The sequence below is a fragment of the Salvelinus alpinus genome, chromosome 28 (assembly GCF_045679555.1).
Source record: "Salvelinus alpinus chromosome 28, SLU_Salpinus.1, whole genome shotgun sequence".
Taxonomy (NCBI): domain Eukaryota; kingdom Metazoa; phylum Chordata; class Actinopteri; order Salmoniformes; family Salmonidae; genus Salvelinus; species Salvelinus alpinus.
The window spans coordinates 30,485,982-30,506,113 of NC_092113.1; the positions used below are offsets into that span (position 1 = coordinate 30,485,982).

At 43.2% G+C, this 20,132-nt stretch overlaps 1 protein-coding gene across 4 annotated transcripts; it reads left to right on the forward strand.

Annotated features, from left to right (window-relative positions):
* Window positions 1-9,648: 9,648 nt before the first annotated feature.
* LOC139557628 (zinc finger protein 217-like) lies at window positions 9,649-18,958 on the forward strand. 4 transcript variants are annotated; one of them, XM_071372682.1, is made up of 5 exons: window positions 9,649-10,142; window positions 11,493-12,926; window positions 14,234-14,359; window positions 15,215-16,900; window positions 17,096-18,958. In XM_071372682.1, exons 2-5 carry the CDS (start codon window positions 11,630-11,632, stop codon window positions 17,194-17,196), a joined length of 3,210 nt encoding a protein of 1,069 aa, XP_071228783.1. In that variant the 5' UTR covers window positions 9,649-10,142; window positions 11,493-11,629; the 3' UTR covers window positions 17,197-18,958. The 4 variants fall into 4 exon arrangements, with proteins under 4 accessions (XP_071228783.1, XP_071228782.1, XP_071228784.1 ...); XM_071372681.1 differs by having other exon boundaries at window positions 9,649-10,132; XM_071372683.1 differs by having other exon boundaries at window positions 9,649-10,013.
* The last annotated feature ends 1,174 nt before the right edge of the window (window positions 18,959-20,132 follow it).

The following is a 20,132-nucleotide window of genomic DNA, read 5'->3' on the forward strand; positions in this document are numbered from 1 at the left end:
ATCTCACAATTTAGGCCAAAAGTTATCAGTATAGGGAAATATGAAAACATATTTAAAGTGAAATTAAATGTCCCTGTAATATATTGATTTAACGTTATCAAACAGGACTATCAAGTGCGGCAATAACTGAAAAAGACATGACCCAACAAGTTTATCAACACATCTTGTATTCCCGAAGTAGGGAGTCAAGCTGTTTTTAACTATGTTAGAAGTAGGGAGCCAAGCTGTCTCAGCTATGTTAGAAGACCACACCTCGTTAAAAACAAACACTAAACAGCACCCCTGCTAATTACCCAAACAACTTGGCTTTGATTGTTATGCCAATGGTCAGGCATTCATGTTAGATGAGAAGAAAGGAGAGCCTTTAAATAGTATGAAAAATCCACACAGGCAAATTATTTTACCAGCTGATCTGAGGGATTGTAAGCCTGCCTGTGATAAAGGAGTGACTCTAATCTTTTTATAGTATCCTTATATTAATTTGTGTGTTGATTCATAGCAGAGTTTGCATCATGGAGTCCTCTGTCTGTGGAGGAATGTGTTTTAGATGGCTGTGTCTGAGATCATACACCTTTAAGTGATGAGCCGATGTGCCTGAAGGCGTAACTCATACTGCTCCTTTGTTAACTGAAGCACTGTTATACTTGCATTGCCCCCTGTAATCACTGTGATCAGTTCAAATTGTGCATCAAAGTCATTTCCCAAGAAGTGGCCGGGAAAAAGACAGGAAGGGAGCGATGCTACGGGTATGGTAGTAACAGAGGGTTATTTGGTCCATTGTCTGTCCTTTTCCCCTTGCGGATCATTTCAATTTAATATGCAATATCACATTTTGCTCTGACAGTAACCATATAATACTAATGTGTCTGAGAGAAGTGAGTTAAATTGTATTATCTTCGGAAGAGCTGAAGTAAATGGTAGCACATGATGGACCAGGATTAAAACGGCAGCTGGGTTGTTCCACTACTTCTGTCTATTTTGAGAAGTGTAACTTGGTAAAAAATAAATAAAAACATTTGATTTCAGCTAATGTTTATATTTTCATAAAGAGCACATGTTCAATGCAATAAAAACACATTCTCCCATCTCAAGAGGTTTAATAAAACAATTAATATAGTAATTGCCAAATAAAGTGACAGGGTTGACCGTAACAGGGTTGACCATAACAGGGTTGATGATTAGGTGAGAATGCTCAGTTTTCCACCACAAAACACCAGAAAATGTTCAAAAAGAGTACACCAGCTCACCTGATTACACTATGATTTGACTTTTAGATGTTCAATGTTTCTTTTGAAAAACAACTTCTGAAACCAGAGTTCAGTTCACGTAACAAGGTTGACCGTAAAATGAGGGACAGACATAAATTAATCTCTAATTACATTAAATAAATCAGCATTTGTTAAAGCAACAAAATAACTAGGTCTTTACAATGATGTTCAAAACTTGGAGAAATGTAGGGGTTAAGTAGATTAAAATCTTCCTAGAAGTCACAGAGGGTGCATGGAGGGACATGTCAAAATGTGGATATTTTGGCACTTTTGCAAGCCTTTATTCATATAAAAAATCTGAATGATTGAATTATCCATGTGGTCTATATTAAAGGGTACTTCATTTAATATAACATGCTTTTAAACTTCTATATTGGCCCACAATTTCTACTTAAAATATCCAAGGGACGCAAAAGACCCTCATTTTGTGGAGGGCCTTTTTCAAAAAATGTGCTTTGACTAATGAGTTCAAATCAGACAGACAGTTATGAAGAGTCATAGACTTTATGATAATGCATTCACTGACTGATACATCTGAACTTACTTTGACTTCACTTTTGTGACAGTATAAACACTCTGGAATATGTCTAATGCCAGATGTTTCATAGTCATATTCATAGTGAATCATTATGCCACTACAGCAGGTAGAATGTTCCTACACTCCATAATTGTTGAGGTGCTTCTGCAGAAGACAAGAAGGGTGCAGCATAGCAACATGGCTAGAAACCTCAGTTTGAACGTTGTGCAATAGGAAGATTTAACCATAATATCTCCTAGTTAAGAAACTGTCATCCTCCTCCAGAAGCGATGATCTATGACAATGCTGGTTCAGTTGATCACAGGACAGTAAGTGTGAGTGTGTGAATGAATGCAGACCACACAGCGCGGAGTACCAAGAGGGGGTAGGATTCTTTTGAGTTGAGTTGCTGATCTTGTTGGTTTGAGGGGCTGGGTAGACATGGCTAACAACCTTTTTTAGATTGTTGTTGACCTTGAAGCTCATGAAGTGTAATAACTTTCCCAGTATTTAGTAGTGTAAATCTATGGGTCGCATCCTCTTATAATATCAAGTCCTTTCTGGCTTTGCAGATTAAAGTGATCAATCGAAGGTCCATATTCCCATGAATATAACATACAATACATGACTTTCATAAGGAAATGTGTTTTGGGTGTATACTGCAATACAGGAAAGAATAACTGTATTTCCGAGCAGCGAATGCGTTAGAAGACGACAGTCAACACAAAATAAAAATGTCTCTATGAAGCAGATGTAGAATATAACAAATCTTGATCTTGACCAGTTTAGAATATTACAACTATAAGAAAGATTGTACCTTAGGTTGTAAGAATGTTTATCCTTCTTAAATGCCTACAATTGATGATGAAAACGTCTTTCAGATGGAGCAGCAGTATGGTTATTGTTACGGCTCTCGTCGAAAGGAGTGGACACAAGCGCAGCGTGGAAAGTGTTCATGATTTTTATTATCAAAAAACACTCAAACAAAATAACTAAAGTGAAAACGAAAGTGCACAGTTCTGTCAGGTACAGACACGAAACAGAAAACAAGATCCCACAACTGAAGGTGGGAAAAAGGGCTGCCTAAGTATGATCCCCAATCAGAGACAACGATAGACAGCTGCCTCTGATTGGGAACCATACCCGGCCAACAAAGAAATATACAAACTAGAATGCCCACCCCAAATCACACTCTGACCTAACCAAATAGAGAAATAAAAAGACTCTAAGGTCAGGGCGTAACAGTACCCCCCCCCCAAAGGTGCGGAATCCGGCCGAAAAACCTGACTCAATAGGGGAGGGTCCGGGTGGGCATCTATCCTCGGTGGCGGCTCCGGTTCGGGACGTAGCCCCCGCTCCGTACGCTGATCCCTCCGCTTCCGTGGAACCGGCCCGTGGATCGTCGCCGGAGACTCCGGACCGTGGATCGTTGCCGGAGGAACCGGACCGTGGATCGTCGCTGGAGGCTCTGGACTGGGAACCCCCGCTGGAGGCTCCGGACTGCGGACCGTCGCTGGAGACTCCGGACTGGGGACCATCGCTGGAAGCTCCGGACTGGGGACCGTCGCTGGAGGCTCCGGACTGGGGACCGTCGCTGGAGGCTCCGTGCCATGGATCGTCGCTACAGGCTCCGGGCCATGGATCATCACTGGAGGCTTCGTGCCATGGATTATCACTACAGGCTTCGTGCCATGGATCATCACTGGAGGCTCCGGGCCATGGATTATCACTGGAGGCTCCGGGCCATGGATTATCACTGGAGGCTTCGTGCCATGGATCATCACTGGAGGCTTCGGACCATGGATCATCACTGGAGGCTTCGTACGTGGAGCCGGAACAGGTCTCACCGGACTGAGGAGACGTACTGGAAGCCTGGTACGTGGAGCTGCCACAACGCGTCCTGGCTGGATACCCACTTTAGCTCGGTGAATGTGGAGAGCTGGCACAGGACGCACTGGGCTAAGAAGGCGCACTGGAGGCATAGTGCCTATAGCCGGCGCAGGATATACTGGGCCGTGGAGGTGCACTGGAGGTCTGGAGTGTAGAGCTGGCACAACGCGTCCTGGCTGAATACTCCCTGTAGCACGGCAAGTGCGGGGAGCTGGAACAGGCCGCACTGGATTGTGCTGGCGAACTGGGGATACCGTGCGTAAAGCTGGCGCAGGATATCCTGGGCCGAAGAGACACACCGGAGACCAGGAGCGCTGAGCCGGCACAATCCGTCCTGGCTGAATGCCCACTCTAGCACGGCAACTGCGGGGAGCTGGAACAGAGCGCACCGGGCTGTGAATGCGCACTGGAGACACCATGCACATCCCCGCATAACACGGTGCCTGACCGGTCACACGCTCCCCACGGTAAGCACGGGGAGTTGGCTCAGGTCTAAACCCTGACTCCCCCAATCCACCCCCCAATTTTTTGGGGGAGCTGCCTCTCGGGCTTCCGTCATTGCCGTGACTCCTGGTCTCATCGCCATTCCTCCTTCGCTGCTTCCACCTGTTCCCATGGGAGGCGATCCCTTCCGGACAGGATCTCCTCCCACGTCCAGGATCCTTTGCCGTCCAGGATGTCCTCCCATGTCCACTCCTCCTGGCCACGCTGCTTGGTCCATTTTTGGTGGGATATTCTGTTACGGCTCTCGTCGAAAGGAGTGGACCAAAGCGCAGCGTGGAAAGTAATCATGATTTTTATTATCAAAAAACACTCAAACAAAATTACCAAAGTGAAAATGAAAGCGCACATTTCTGTCAGGTACAGACACGAAACAGAAAACAAGATCCCATAACTGAAGGTGGGAAAAAGGGCTGCCTAAGTATGATCCCCAATCAGAGACAACGATAGACAGCTGCCTCTGATTGGGAACCATACCCGGCCAACAAAAAAATATACAAACTAGAATGCCCACCCCAAATCACACCCTGACCTAACCAAATAGAGAAATAAAAAGACTCTAAGGTCAGGGCGTGACAGTACCCCCCCCCCCCCAAGGTGTGGACTCCGGTCGCAAAACCTGACTCAATAGGGGAGGTTCCGGGTGGGCATCTATCCTCGGTGGCGGCTCCGGTTCGGGACGTAGCCCCTGCTCCGTACGCTGATCCCTCCGCTTCCGTGGAAGCGGACCGTGGATGGTCGCCGGAGACTCCGGACCGTGGATTGTTGCCGGAGGAACCAGACCGCGGATCGTCGCTGGAGGCTCTGGACTGCAGATCGTCACCGGAGGCTCTGGACTGGGAACCCCCGCTGGAGGCTCCGGACTGCGGACCGTCGCTGGAGACTCCGGACTGGGGACCGTCGCTGGAGGCTTCGGACTGGGGACCGTCGCTGGAGGCTCCGGACAGGGGACCGTCGCTGGAGGCTCCGTGCCATGGATCGTCGCTACAGGCTCCGGGCTATGGATCATCACTGGAGGCTTCGTGCCATGGATTATCACTACAGGCTTCGTGCCATGGATTATCACTACAGGCTCCGGGCCATGGATCATCACTGGAGGCTTCGTGCCATGGATCATCACTGGAGGCTCCGGGCCATGGATCATCACTGGAGGCTCCGGGCCATGGAATATCACTGGAGGCTTCGTGCCATGGATCATCACTGGAGGCTTCGGACCATGGATCATCACTGGAGGCTTCGTACGTGGAGCCGGAACAGTTCTCACCGGACTGAGGAGACGTACTGGAAGCCTGGTACATGGAGCTGCCACAACGCGTCCTGGCTGGATACCCACTTTAGCTCGGTGAGTGTGGAGAGCTGGCACAGGACGCACTGGGCTAAGAAGGCGCACTGGAGGCATAGTGCCTATAGCCGGCGCAGGATATACTGGGCCGTGGAGGTGCACTGGAGGTCTGGAGTGTAGAGCTGGCACAATGCGTCCTGGCTGAATACTCCCTGTAGCACGGCAAGTGCGGGGAGCTGGAACAGGCCGCACTGGATTGTGCTGGCGAACTGGGGATACCGTGCGTAAAGTTGGCGCAGGATATCCTGGGCCGAAGAGACGCACCGGAGACCAGGAGCGCTGAGCCGGCACAATCCGTCCTGGCTGAATGCCCACTCTAGCACGGCAACTGCGGGGAGCTGGAACAGAGCGCACCGGGCTGTGAATACGCACTGGAGACACCGTGCACATCCCCGCATAACACGGTGCCTGACCGGTCACGCGCTCCCCACGTTAAGCACGGGGAGTTGGCTCAGGTCTAAACCCTGACTCTCCCAATCCCCCCCCCAATTTTTTGGGGGAGCTGCCTCTCGGGCTTCCGTCATTGCCGTGACTCCTGGTCTCGTCGCCATTCCTCCCTCGCTGCTTCCACCTGTTCCCATGGGAGGCGATCCCTTCCGGCCAGGATCTCCTCCCACGTACAGGATCCTTTGCCGTCCAGGATGTCCTCCCATGTCCACTCCTCCTGGCCACGCTGCTTGGTCCGGTTTTGGTGGGATCTTCTGTTACGGCTCTCGTCGAAAGGAGTGGACCAAAGCGCAGCGTGGAAAGTAATCATGATTTTTATTATCAAAAAACACTCAAACAAAATAACCAAAGTGAAAACGAAAGCGCACAGTTCTGTCAGGTACAGACACGAAACAGAAAACAAGATCCCACAACTGAAGGTGGGAAAAAGGGCTGCCTAAGTATGATCCCCAATCAGAGACAACGATAGACAGCTGCCTCTGATTGGGAACCATACTCGACCAACAAAGAAATATACAAACTAGAATGCCCACCCCAAATCACACCCTGACCTAACCAAATAGAGAAATAAAAAGGCTCTCTAAGGTCAGGGCGTGACAGTTATAAAGGAAGCTGATCCATGAATCTGGAAGGGAACAATGCAGTCAGCTGTTGCTGACACATCCAGACAAGATCAAGTCTACTTGCATAATAGTCTGTGAGGAGGACCTGACTCATGCATCTATCCCTCCATCACATACCAGAGCTGCGGGTTGAATACCAAATAATTATTTGTTTTGCTAATATGCTAAAAGATTATTTGCACACTTTTCTCAGCAACTCTATAATACAAATTGTTTTGTTTTCTTATTTTGTAGAATAGAGGCTGATATTAGCTTTAATAATATACCAATGACCTGAAATATAACAATTAATTGAAGTTAACTTTTGGGAAAAATGTTAGTTATTCTTTTTTATTTGATTCTATTCTAAATGTCTGTTAATACAAACAATAGTGTATTATACTTATTTTGTGTTGACAATACGATATATTCTTGGCAAATGTTATTTTGTGTCTTCTTGCAACTCAAATCAGAGGCAGATGTGTGCTTATACCTCTTGAAGGAATACCTAGGATAGGATAAAGTAATCCTCCTAACCCCCCCCTCCCCCTTAAAAGAGTTAAATGCACTATTGTAAAGTGGTTGTTCCACTGGATATCATAAGGTGAATGCACCAATTTGTAAGTCGCTCTGGATAAGAGCGTCTGCTAAATGACTTAAATGTAAATGTAAATGTATTGCTCCATGAATTATTGACTGAACAGAGCAACTTCTTTGCTCTGTTACGATCATCGGATAATACAAGCTGTAAGCAACAAGTTATGCACCAGGACTAGCTATGGAATTTCATGTTTAGATCGTTTCATCAGTATCAGACATCATACTGCCATTCCAGATTGCTAGCTTTTCACAAAGCCTTTGTGGCCAGGGAACAATGGGAAATGAGCGGGAGGCCACCGTGTGTGTCACATGTGGTGCCTTTGATTAACATTCTAGACTTGTTTGTATGACAGGAACTCAGGATAAAGCAAGGACATAAAAAAGGCTACAAATAACCAAATGTTGTTTTATACACTTAAAGTAAAATAGGTACAGTATTGCTTCTTCATTCAACAATAAGCAATATGTTGATGAAGAATAGAATCCCCTGCTTGGCCATATGTTCAGTTCAAGACATTTACATAGGTCAAATAAATAAAGCAATGATCACATGAAACTATGAACAAAACTTAATTTGAATATAAACATGACACTGGAAATCTATTTTGCTGTCAACACAATATTAATGTATCTATGGTGCCAGAAAGATATGACTGCTCTGTGAGTTTGTTTTTTCCCATAACAGGTTTTTTTCTGACATTGATGTATTATGTAGCCTAAATTCATGTTTCTGACACAAGCCTGGTGGGTTATTGAGACATCAAAATCATGTCACTCAGAGACCAGAATACCTCCTGGGGACATTTTCTTGGTGTTTGCTATAACCTGCTCTGTAGACAACAGAGGGAGTTGGACATGTCCCAAATGGCTGTGGTGGTGCTCCACACGATTGCCTGTGTGTTCTGGGTTCTTTCTGGGTTCAACATGCAGGCTGGGTGGAGCTACATGGCAACGTTTCAGCCAGTTGCTGGAGATGTTTTGGCAAATGCCTGCTGACAGCAGTCGATGTGGATTTGTTCACTGTTCTTCACCCTTGACAGCTGGGGATGGGTTTCATTGAGAACAATTTTTTTTTTAAGAATGGTTCAGTCTGGTGTGATGAATGCCTTCTTCATTGAACATATTCATCTCAATGTCTATTTTGTTGACTATCATGCCAATGAAAAACAAGGAGATCTTATAATTCTTATGTGTTCTATTCTATATAATTCTGTGATGTAATATTTGTTTTAAGTCTAACCAGCAATGCAAGTAAAACTATCTAGATCTCTTTGTTCATTAATAATCAAGTCTCTAAATTAACTAAAACTAACAAAGCTGTAACATAGAACCTTTATCACTCAAGAGTTGTTTACCTAAGCTAGTAGAAAAAGGAGGGTTAGGGTGGGGTTAACATCCAACATCCACTGACAGTGTGATTGTGTTTAGGTTTCCTGACTATCTTGAGCCATCACAAAATCAAGAAGGGTGAGTATTCATGAGGTAAAGTAGTACTAATACATACTTTCTGTGAAAAAGCACATTGTGAATAGAGTAGTCAATGGCATAATAATTGAAAGTGGAACCACAATGAGATCCATGCTATTGCCAGCTGTCAGAGGAGCTGAGGTGGGGGAGGGGTGAAGCAGTTGCTTTGACATGCATGTACTCTGATGAAAAGAGGAGGAAAGGTGATCAATTGTACTAAGAAAGAATAAAGTATTGGTCTTAACTTTACATTGATTATTAGTAAATACATGTAGCAATCAAGTTTTTTCTAGCTCACCTTGAATAGAATGTATGTTAGTTCACTTCATAGATTTTTCATTTTCCATTCAGTAGATCCCTGTATTTCATGGTTGCATTGTAGGCTATGGTATGTTATGGATTGAATTATCATGGTTATTTCTGAACATTCTGGTATCTTACAATAGGACAAGTATTCAAAATCATAATTTTAATACTTTTTGAGTTTCAATAGTCTACATCTGACCAAAACTAAAATATAACCTGATTTCCAAAAAACATTCAAATAAGAAAAAAGGGAAAGGTTGAATAGCCAAATTACTTTTGCAGTGATAATTTGATATAAATACAAAGCTATAAGGCTATCATTCAATGCTGGAAACACACAGTGACCTGTTGCTGCATAGCACATCATCCCACATGTATCTGTGAGTTGTAGGTCCCCATCCCCCCTCTCCACATGGTGCTCTGTTCTGTTGCAATGGGAAGTGGAGTGAGAGACATGTAAAAGTCAACTCTTTTTCTGAACAAGATGGCGTTGAGACTTTTGCTTAGAACAAAGTTCATAAAACATTGATATTTTATTTTGGCCTATTTGCTAACTAACTGTGACTGTCTCAAATGGGAAATTATGTAGGATACAACCACATTTGTACCATACCATATACAGAATAGAATCACACTGTTATCTTTCAACAAATAGCCAATAATCTTATCTAGGCCTATCCTCTAACTTTCAGACCAACTCAATAGCTGACTAACCATCCACATGACACAACCGCCATTACAATGATTACATTTGGGCAGTCCACCTTGTTCTTGTGTTTTGTAATAGATCTACAGACGTTCTGTTACCTTGCGTGCCTTGTGTGCCCCACTATTGTTTATTATGTAATTAGGTTACATTGTATTATACATTTTATTTTATATAATTATTTACTTCGTCAAAAGTTGCGACCACGTGACTGTTGTCCCTGTTTCGCTTTTGGGGCTGTAGTGCACGCGCTACTTCTGTCCCCGATTCGTTGAGTGCGCGCCTCACAATTCAACAGCTGCACATAGCGACGTGCAAATATTCAGTAAGAACAATATGACCGACAATTGTTGGAAGGTGAACAAATGTGGGTAGCTGCTATTAATCATGAATTAGCTAGTTTAGCGACAGGATGTAACACGCAGTTTATTTCACTTAGATATATAATTTCGATGAATTGAAAGTTTACCTGGAAAGCCTGAATTGGTAGGTATTGGTGAGTTATCTGCAGCTTATATAAAACGAGCGTATTGATTGATTACTAGCTAACTAAATTAGCTAATGTTATTAAACTATTTCGCAAGATGAACTCAAATGATGGTTAATTAGGATATCTGTTTTATTTCCTACCTTTCACCCATTAACTATGTCTGAGTCCAGAAATTGTTGGCGATGTCTTTGTGCCTGTTAAATTAGGAATTTCCGTGCTTGGCTAGCTAGAAAGCTAATTTGCTGAATTTCGCAATGTTTGATAGGAAGTTGCTGTCCCCGTGTCTATCAGTGGTTAACTAGCTAACGTTAGTAGGATGTAGCAGAATGAGTTACAGAAGTGACTATTGAATTCTACCTATATTGAAAATAATCCAATAGAAAAGCACGATTTATTTTTATGTGGGACATTAATAACTAGCTAACTTTAAGACTTCACATATTAACCATCTAATTTGGCATGCATTACAGATTCATAACCTTTGGATCAACTCGACGAGTGGCTCATTTGTCTTTTATCACGTTGCATGTGTTGGATAACAAATTGGAGACCTGTTTGCATAGCTGATTAAACATCAGTCAAATAACGTGCTACTTTACTATCTAGTTTTATGACTATCAGAAATATCTTGTATAAAAATAGGTGGCTGACTGGGATGGGTCACAGAGAAGCCTAATATTTTAAGACTATTATTTTCTCATGGTTGATGACACTTCCTTAGTCGACAACTTCCACTGATTGCCAACACAGGTCATCTTGTCTTGGCTTGTTGAACAAAGAATGAACACATTCTGCTAGGTCAGTTTGGAAGTGGAAACCAAAATAGTTAAACAAATATTTAATGATTTAATTTAAATTACAAGCTGTTTGTAGACTATCGAGCTGTTTATGCAATGCAATAATTTTAATTAGGATGTATTCATGTATCAACTAGTTTGTCCATTTATTCCACATTTTATCAAACTGCTAAAAATATAACCACAAGCCAAGGCTTTGCATTAATGGCAAACTGTTAAGTGATGTGTTAAATATGTAGCCATGTGCAATAAAATGATGCATTCTTCACAGTACTTCATGCTAAGAGGAAATTAATCTCATATTCAGTTTCAATTTGAGAACTCAATTTCCTTGTTATTTGAGGTAGCTTGGTGCCTTTTAGCATTCATATGCCTCACCTTGCCATAATAATACGTCTGTGCTCTGGGATCCTTGGGATGGCCCTACCCCGTTGAAATGTAAAATGGGTAGGGGTTAAGGTTAGGATTTAGGGTAGGGATGTCCCAAGGATCCCCGGATAGCACTGTTCCATGATGATACTACATTAGCCTAACCTTTTCCTTATTTTGTGTTTTACAGGAATCTACTTACTAAGATCTAACTCCCCTGGATGAATCACTGACGATCTTCCACATTGATATTCAGAAATGTCATCCAGTAACTCCTTACTTATAGAATACTTAAGTATATAGATCAATTGCACAACTTTTGAGGAAATGCCAACTCACCTGTTGTTGCCATATGTGGAAAGTCCAGATGGACTTGGACAAGACGTTCTAAATATTAGTAGTGGTGCTAGCATGCCAGGGTCTGGCTCCAGCATGACTCCTCACAGTGCCACCATCACTAACAAAGCTGAGGCTCAGCCCGAGGGAAGCCTGCTGGAAGCCCTGGACTGTATGTTTTGTGACCAGACCTTCACACACCAAGATGACCTGGGCCCACACGTCCTGACCCAGCACCCCACAACACTGTTAGAAACGGCAGTTCTGCGTGTGGAGGCAGAGTTCTTGATCCCAGGTGAGAGGGCCCGGTCCAAACCCAGATTGCCATCCGTGAAGGAGGTGGTATTTAGCTGCTTTGTGTGTGATCAGGCCACAGAGGGTGCCAGCGAGCTGGAGAGCCACATGAGGACACACAAGGACTGTTTCACTTTTCACTGTAACCTTTGTGGCCGGCGGTTCAAGGAACCCTGGTTTCTGAGGAACCATATGAGGTTCCATAAGGCTAAGGCCCAGCAGAACCTGGATGGTCCAGTTATTATCAATGAAGTCATCCAAGACCAAGTCCCAGAGCCCGTAATCACCCCTTACAAAATGTGCTTTACCTGTGGCTTCTTTTTCACCGATAAACACCATTTGGTGGAACACAGCAAAGTACATAGTAAAGAATTAGAGGCTGATAAAAAAAGAGAGAAGGATAGACAGGAAGATCCCCTCAGTCAACAAGGTTTTTTACAGGTACTCAACCTTCGCCCCCTCTCTGAGGAAAGTAGTATACCAGAGAGATCTTCTAGGTGGATTGCCCAACTAGACCCTTTCAACACCTACCAGGCCTGGCAACTTGCCACCAAGGGAAAGATAGCAGTTTGTCCAAGTGTGGCTAAAGATGTAGGCCTAATCCAAGACCACAGCTCTAACAACGAGGACTCTGGCTCAGATAAAGAACTGACAAACATCTGGTCAGAAGGCCAAGAAGGTGACAACAAGTGTGTTAAAGACAACTTGGGTAGAGAACTGAGATCCAGACAGACTGCTGGAGAGACCCCATCACCAGAACCTGATCAGAAGTCAAGTCGAAATGACAAGCCGACGCACTGTGAGGACTGTGGGAGGACATTCAGGACGTACCACCAGCTTGTTCTCCACTCCAGGGTGCACAAGAGGGAGAGGGGTGAGGTGGAGAGCCCCACCGCCTTCATTGATGGCAAGCTCTCCAGAGCAGGGTCCCCCAAAGAAGAGGGGTCTGAAGACGGGTCAGATGATGGAGCACCGGGAGATGCCTTCTATTCAGGTAAATACAGCAACCTAATGTTTAAGAAACAAACATTTGTTTTCTATTAAGGAAAGGTGGATTTACAGTTTTTCCCAACTGTTAACACACGTTTGCTGAAACTACATCTCCGGTACTCAAAACTCTGAACACAAAACAGTTAGCCAATTTCCCCAAACCCCACAGACATCTTCCAAAATGAAACACAGAAATCAACATCATGTACTCCCTGCTCAAAATGAAACTCTGCATACAAATGAGACACACACATCAAATGAATCTAACTTAGTGACAACCAAGATCACACTAATGTGACATATTCAAAACACTATCTAGGGATGCACGATATATCGGTGAACATTTCTGAATCAGCCAATATTAGCTTTAAATGCCATCATCGGTATCGGTTCGATGTCTGGTTTAACGGAACTTGCATGTGCCTGGTGGAAGAGTGGGGTAACATCTCAAAGCAACAACTGGCAAATCTGGTGCAGTCCATGAGGAGGAGATGCACTGCAGTACTTAATGCAGCTGGTGGCCACACCAGATACTGACTGTTACTTTTGATTTTGACCCCCCTTTGTTCAGGGACACATTATTCCATTTCTGTTAGTCACATGTCTGTGGAACTTGTTCAGTTTGTCTCAGTTGTTGAATCTTGTTATGTTCATACAAATATTTACACATGTTAACTTTGCTGAAAATAAACGCAGTTGACAGTAAGAGGACGTTTCTTTTTTTGCTGAGTTTATGTACTGGAGACATTGGACCTTTTATCATTTTGTAACGTCCAGATAATGTATGCTACGGTGAAGCAGCTCAGATTGGAGAGACTGGGCAGAGTGCAGGCCAAAGGTCAAACCACAGTTGCCTGAATTTCATCAGAGATTACTCTCCTTGTTCCTAATTTTCTTACACATCTACACCCACCTCTACCTGTGAAGCGTGATAGTGATCAATTGGTAATTGAGCTTAGCTTGTTGAACAGTGTTGCTTTTTAGGAAGGTCGTGCCAAAGGTAGATAATTGTGTGTTGTTTTGCCAAATGTTTAAAATTGCAATCTCAGTGTAAAGCAAAACATGTGCCAGTAGTATTCCAATTTGGTGTTGCTTCTGGTAAATGAGTTACAGGTTTGGGTCATTGTGCCTCATGGGCCAGTTTTAGTGTGTAAATAATTGGGAAAAACCTGTAAATGGACATTTTATTTTCAACAGTTCCCTCTACTGGTCATTTACAGGTTATGCAAATCCACTTGCTTCACACAAGTTTTTGTAAGTAGACTATTTGGTCATGTGAAGAAATCAATCCTGTTTTTGTTTTCTCTACAGATAAAAGTGAAGATGGATTTGATCAAACGAAGGTGAAAGATCTTGTGTCCTCCAGGGAGTGTAGTTACTGTGGCAAGACATTCCGTTCCAGCTATTACCTCAACATTCACCTCAGGACCCATACAGGTAAACATTATGTAATTCTGGGAAGCCTGATTTATGTTATTTTTAGTGCTACATGGATATTGATTACTGCATTGTTGGGTTTAGAGCTTGCAAGAAAGGCATTTCACTGTACTTGTGCATGTGACATTGGAACTTGAAATAGGCTGCACAATTGGGAAATGTATAGCTGATATTTGGCTCTAAGGTTTAACATGAACTTGGATGCGCTTACTCTGAGTGCTAGAGGTGTAACTGTACTGAACCGTTCGGTAATGGGACCTCGATTTGGTCCGCACTGAACCCGAAATAAATATATAGAAAATTAAATAAACACTAGGCTTATAGGCTATTCCGATGCTGCGTTGTATGCCTCTTGAGTAAATCACGTTGTACTAAAAATTACAATCTTAATTGCTGTATTTCTGTCTGTCCTTTTGAGGTGCAACCAGGAACTACTTCTGTTCTTTTGTAAGAAAACGGCATAAGCCTATACAATTTCTGAGCCATGTTTACATATTGATTTCATACACATGTTGCACTTTATTTTCATGTTGTTGATGAGTAATCATTTAAGAAAATACAAAGTGAAATGTTGGTGTTCCTGATTGTGCTCTCGTCAGGCATTACATGATCAAAGATGGAATCAGGAATTAACAGAAATGAACTACAGTAACTGTTGGCGTTTCATTTTCCCGTTAACCGAACCGTGACCTCAAAACCACAAAATGTACCGAACTGTGATCCCAAAACCGCAATACATACCAAACCGTTACACCCCTGTGTTCTGTATGTAGTACGTTCAGCATTTAATTCATCTGAAGACTATTTGCTGTTAGGATCCAATTATGCTTATGCAATTCTATTTTTGTCTTTCAGGTGAAAAACCATACAAATGTATATACTGTGACTATGCTGCAGCCCAGAAAACCTCACTGAGATATCACTTAGATAGACATCACAAGGACAAACCTTACACTGACATCCCCAATAAGCCTGTGATATCTGTGCCATCTCCCAGTGAGAAAGAATTCACCAGAAACAGAGAAGACAGACGGGTCCCCAAACGATCCAAACTGTGGCCAACTCCCAATGTCAGGCCTGCAACCAAACCTTGTGCCATTATGAAACCAGAGGATAGATTTAATAGCATTGGTGTCAAGATTGCCAGCCCACTTGCTCAAGTGAATGCTGGGTATGGGAAATTGATTTCTACGGCTGCTTACTCTTCTTCTGCACACATAAAATGTCCCGTACCTGTTAACCTGAAGATGGAAGGACAGGAGACAAAACACCCCATACCTGTTAACCTGAAGATGGAAGGACAGGAGACAAATCACACTTTACCTGTTAACCTGAAGATGGAAGGACAGGAGACAAATCACACTTTACCTGTTAACCTGAAGATGGAAGGACAGGAGACAAAACACCCCATACCTGTTAACCTGAAGATGGAAGGACAGGAGACAAATCACACTTTACCTGTTAACCTGAAGATGGAAGGACAGGAGACAAATCACACTTTACCTGTTAACCTGAAGATGGAAGGAAAGGAAAGGAATGACGAGGGCTTCAGCGCCCCATTAAATTTGTCCTTAAAAGTGTCACTTTCCATCTCCGCCACCCTAAGGAATGTGTTGATTTCCAACGCCTGTTCGTCCTGTGCCTTCAGCACTCTGTACCCAGAGGTCCTGCTCATGCACAAGAAGCTGCTTCACAAGGAGAAGTCTGACATGACTAAGAAGAACAGAAGTCTAAAACTGAAGCGTTATACTGGCTGCCCCCCTGCCCTTGAGGGCAAAGATGTCACCCTGCTGCCTCCTGTAGATCGGAGACACCCTCGCCGGACCAAATCCCCAACCCCTCAGCCTCCTGGAAAACCTACAGGAAAGACTCACCCCTCCAACCCTCCTCATGGGCCTAAACAGTCTCTCACCAATGAACCCCGGAAGGAGATTGTCCAGGCCCGGGGCTCCAATCAGTGGTACAGGATGATGATGATGCCGCCTACCACCAGCCAGGGCCAATCCAGGTTTACAGAGCGAGCAGAACAATCCAACACCAACGATATAAAATATAGCAGACCTGTAATGGAGAGACCGAGGCAGAGCCCATCGGACAGCAGAGTGGCAAGTGACTTAAGAAGCGGTCCTGTGATGAGCGGTAGTGTTATAATCTGGCCCTCAGATGCTGCCAGGCTATGCCTCTCCAGCCGGTTCGGTAGTCTGCCCCCAATGGACTTTGGTGGTGGACCTTCCAGTAAGAGGCAGAGATTCTCTGGGCTCCCCGGAAGGGAAACGGACACTGTTGATACTGGCTTTAGGATGGAGGACAGGTACAACAGACTGCTTCCCTCAGGAAGAAATGGAGCCTCTCCCTCTCACAGGCCGCAGGCCTATGCCCCAGTCAAAGCGTCCAACCCTCCAGCCTCTGCAAGCAGCAGCAGTATGGAGATTGACTGGAATATGATCAACATCCTCCGTTCCTACACCCCCAGTGACCTGGCCTCCCTCTACCATCCCACTGTGGCTAACCCCAGTCATGGAGCGCAGACAAACCCAAGAGGTATGAACTAAAAGCTTTATCTTATATATTTTCTACACGTTTGCAATTAATTCATCCCATTTTCATGTTAGTGTAGTTGTAAATGTCGGGGGGTTCCATATTAGAGTTGGACAGCTATATCATATTGCCATTATTACGGTTTGTATCAAACTTACTTTGGGGTTACTCCTAAGATTGTCCTCCTCCTCTTCCTAGGGAGTAGGCCATTACTCTACCCAGCTAATATGCTACAGAGGAGAGCCTATTCCAGACCCATCAGTAATGAATGCAGTGGACCCACTGACGAAAGGGCTTAACTGTTCTAATGGTAGGCTATTGTTCTGGTTGACTTCACCGGCCATGTTGTAAGTAACTTTGGCTGTCTTACGTTTTGTGTTGAGATAAATAGAATACATTTGATAGCCTTCCGTAGGTTTGAAATACACTGAGAAGTTCATGCTACAACCATCTTTTGAGAGTTTACCTGGAGGAAAGGCCTGACCCATAGATAACCTACCCCCACTGATCTATACACATCTATCTAATACAACAGAGTTGAGGTTGTATGCATTGACACATGACTGTTTGAATATCATATTGTTATGGTTGTACTAGATAAAACATGTATAAATGAGAAAAGTGTTAAGAGGAAGTTACCTTTTGTTTATTAATACGCTGTTCTGTCTAATATGACATACAGTCAGCAATCAAAGGACCATGTTTTTGTAATAGCACTGATGTTGGGTAGGGTTTTATCTGACCTACAGCTTGAGTTCTTAGTTTACAAAACAAAAGCTGTATGTTGACGTATCTTGCCTCAAACTCAATTTATAGACTGTTGACGCTCATAGTAGGCAGTTATTTTTGTGATGATATGAAGCTGCTGTAGCTAGCATGTCTACTATTGAGCCAGTGCATTTTGGACAGTTGGGAGCAGCATGTCTGTGCCTATAAGTAGTAGTTATTCACTGGATAAACATGATCAGAACCTGAAGCCAGGGATTCCTGCTACTGGGTATTATGTGAAATGTACATAGAAATGGCTGCTGGTTCTGTTCTGCCTTTGGATTCCTCACAACCGACTAGGCTGTAAGAGTGGTAAAACATGGACCAAATATCAAGAGAATATCTGAGGGATTCTAGTTTTTGTGTGCACAAATACTGTTCAGATTATTTTTTTAGATCGACTGTTTTTCCAAACTGTATTCAGGACTCTGTTCATGTTATGCAGGATCCTAAGATAGTATTTTGCCTCAGGTTGGATTGTGTTAACTTGTCTGCCTGCTTTGTCACTGGTTTTTCTGAAGCTGTGGTCTACTACTTGTTGATTCTGTATGTAAGTCAGGGAGAGCAGAGTGAAAGCCTTACTGCAGGAATAGCTCAACATTGTACACTGAAAAAACAATTGTTTCAGAACTCAATTTCAGCTCTGATATGATTCTACTTCATTTATGCATTAACTGTTACAAATTAATGCACATGGTGTAGGAAGCCTTCTGATATTTTCAAGCAATTTGTGCACACCAGACTTCTGTTATTTCATATTTTTGCTGTTATAATTTTTAAGGTTATTTATTTCTGTAAAAAAAAAAAAAAAAAAATCCTACGTGTGTGCAATGAAAAAGTGAAATATCGCTCAAGAGTTGTATGACTATCACCATGAGTCAATGACATTTGGGGCATAGACCAGTAGTGTTATAGTATTTGTTTGTGCTGTTTGAAAATGTCTACAGGTATCTTTCCAAGTCTTACTATAGGCCTACCACCTTCCTGTTTATGTAACCTTGAAACAACTTTTGAGACTTTTTTTTTTTTTCCCGGCACTGGAAATTGACAATTTCAGATTTCTCTTTTCCTGCTTTCATAAGCATGTGGTTATTAAGTTAACATTTAAATCTAAGTTTGGTTTATATATTAGCCTAGGTAATTATTGTGACGGATACTGGACTTAACCTGGTTAGTTGAATTTACTTCGATTTGAGATGCGATGCTATGTCTGACTATGCTGCTCTACAGTACTTTATACAGTGATTTCACCCAGTGTGGTTTACGTTCGCCTAATAAATGATAGCCATGTCAGTACATGCATTCATTTTTTTCTTCAGTTTTCACTTTTCTATGTTGTGATCTCATTGTTTGGTCTTTTGACTTAGATCAAGTGTAATTGTTGTCTTGAGTAGAGGGACCCAATAAACATTCACACTCAGACCTTCAGTCTGCAGAAATTAAATGTCACTGCAATTGATGTACAAATCATTTGACATTTTTGAAATTGTGTATATTTTTGTAATTGTTTACATGAGCATAGTGTTTTAGTTTGTCATTAATTTTACACATTGTGTACAGTGTTGAGAAATTGCCATATCTTCTGTTACATCTTAGTCCATGTACAGGTAACTGCCAAAACAATGGAAACACTTGAGTAAATGAGGGATACAAAGTATATTGAAAGTTAGTGCTTCCACATAGGTGTTGCTTCTGAGTTAAGTACGCAATTAACATACTATGATTAGTGTAATTATTTTTGCTACCATGCCTATGCCCTCATAGGATGAAAATGCCCCCATCCACATGGGAAGAGTGGTCACTAAATGGTTTGATGAGCATAACAACTATGTAAACCATATACCATGGCTGTCTCAGTCACCAGATCTCATCCCAAATGAACACTTAGGGGAGAGTAGCGACGCCTGAGACTGCGTTTTCCACCACATCAACAAAACACCAAATTATGGAATGGTGTTATATCCTGACAGAGTTGTAGACACTTGTAGAATCTATTCCAAGGTGCTTTGAAGCTGTTCTGGCTCGTGGTGACCCAATGCCCTATTAAGGCATGCGCAGACCAGTTGGCTGGTGTGTTTGCGGCCCTATTCAAAACCTCCCTATCCCAGACTGCTGTCCCCACATGCTTCAAGATGGCCACCATTGTTCCTATACCCAAGAAGGCAAAGATAACTGAACTAAATGACTACCGCCCCGTAGCACTCACTTCTGTCATCATGAAGTGCACCCTAGACCCACTTCAGTTTGCATTCCGCCCCAACAGGTCCACAGACGATGGAATTGCCATCACACTGCACTCTGCCCTATTCCATCTGGACAAGAGGAATACCTATGTAAGAATGCTGTTCAATGACTACAGCTCAGCATTCAACACCATAGTACCCTCCAAGCTCATCATCAAGCTGGAGGCCCTGGGTCTCAACCCCACCCTGTGCAATTGGGTCCTGGACTTTCTGACGGGCCGCCC

Coding starts and splice junctions, on each gene's coding strand:
- LOC139557628 (XM_071372682.1), top strand. CDS start 11,630: ATGCCAACTCACCTGTTGTTGCCATATGTGGAAAGTCCAGATGGACTT. Junction 14,360..15,214: donor TCACCTCAGGACCCATACAG/GTAAACATTATG, acceptor TTTGTCTTTCAG/GTGAAAAACCATACAAATGT. Junction 16,901..17,095: donor AGCGCAGACAAACCCAAGAG/GTATGAACTAAA, acceptor TCCTCTTCCTAG/GGAGTAGGCCATTACTCTAC.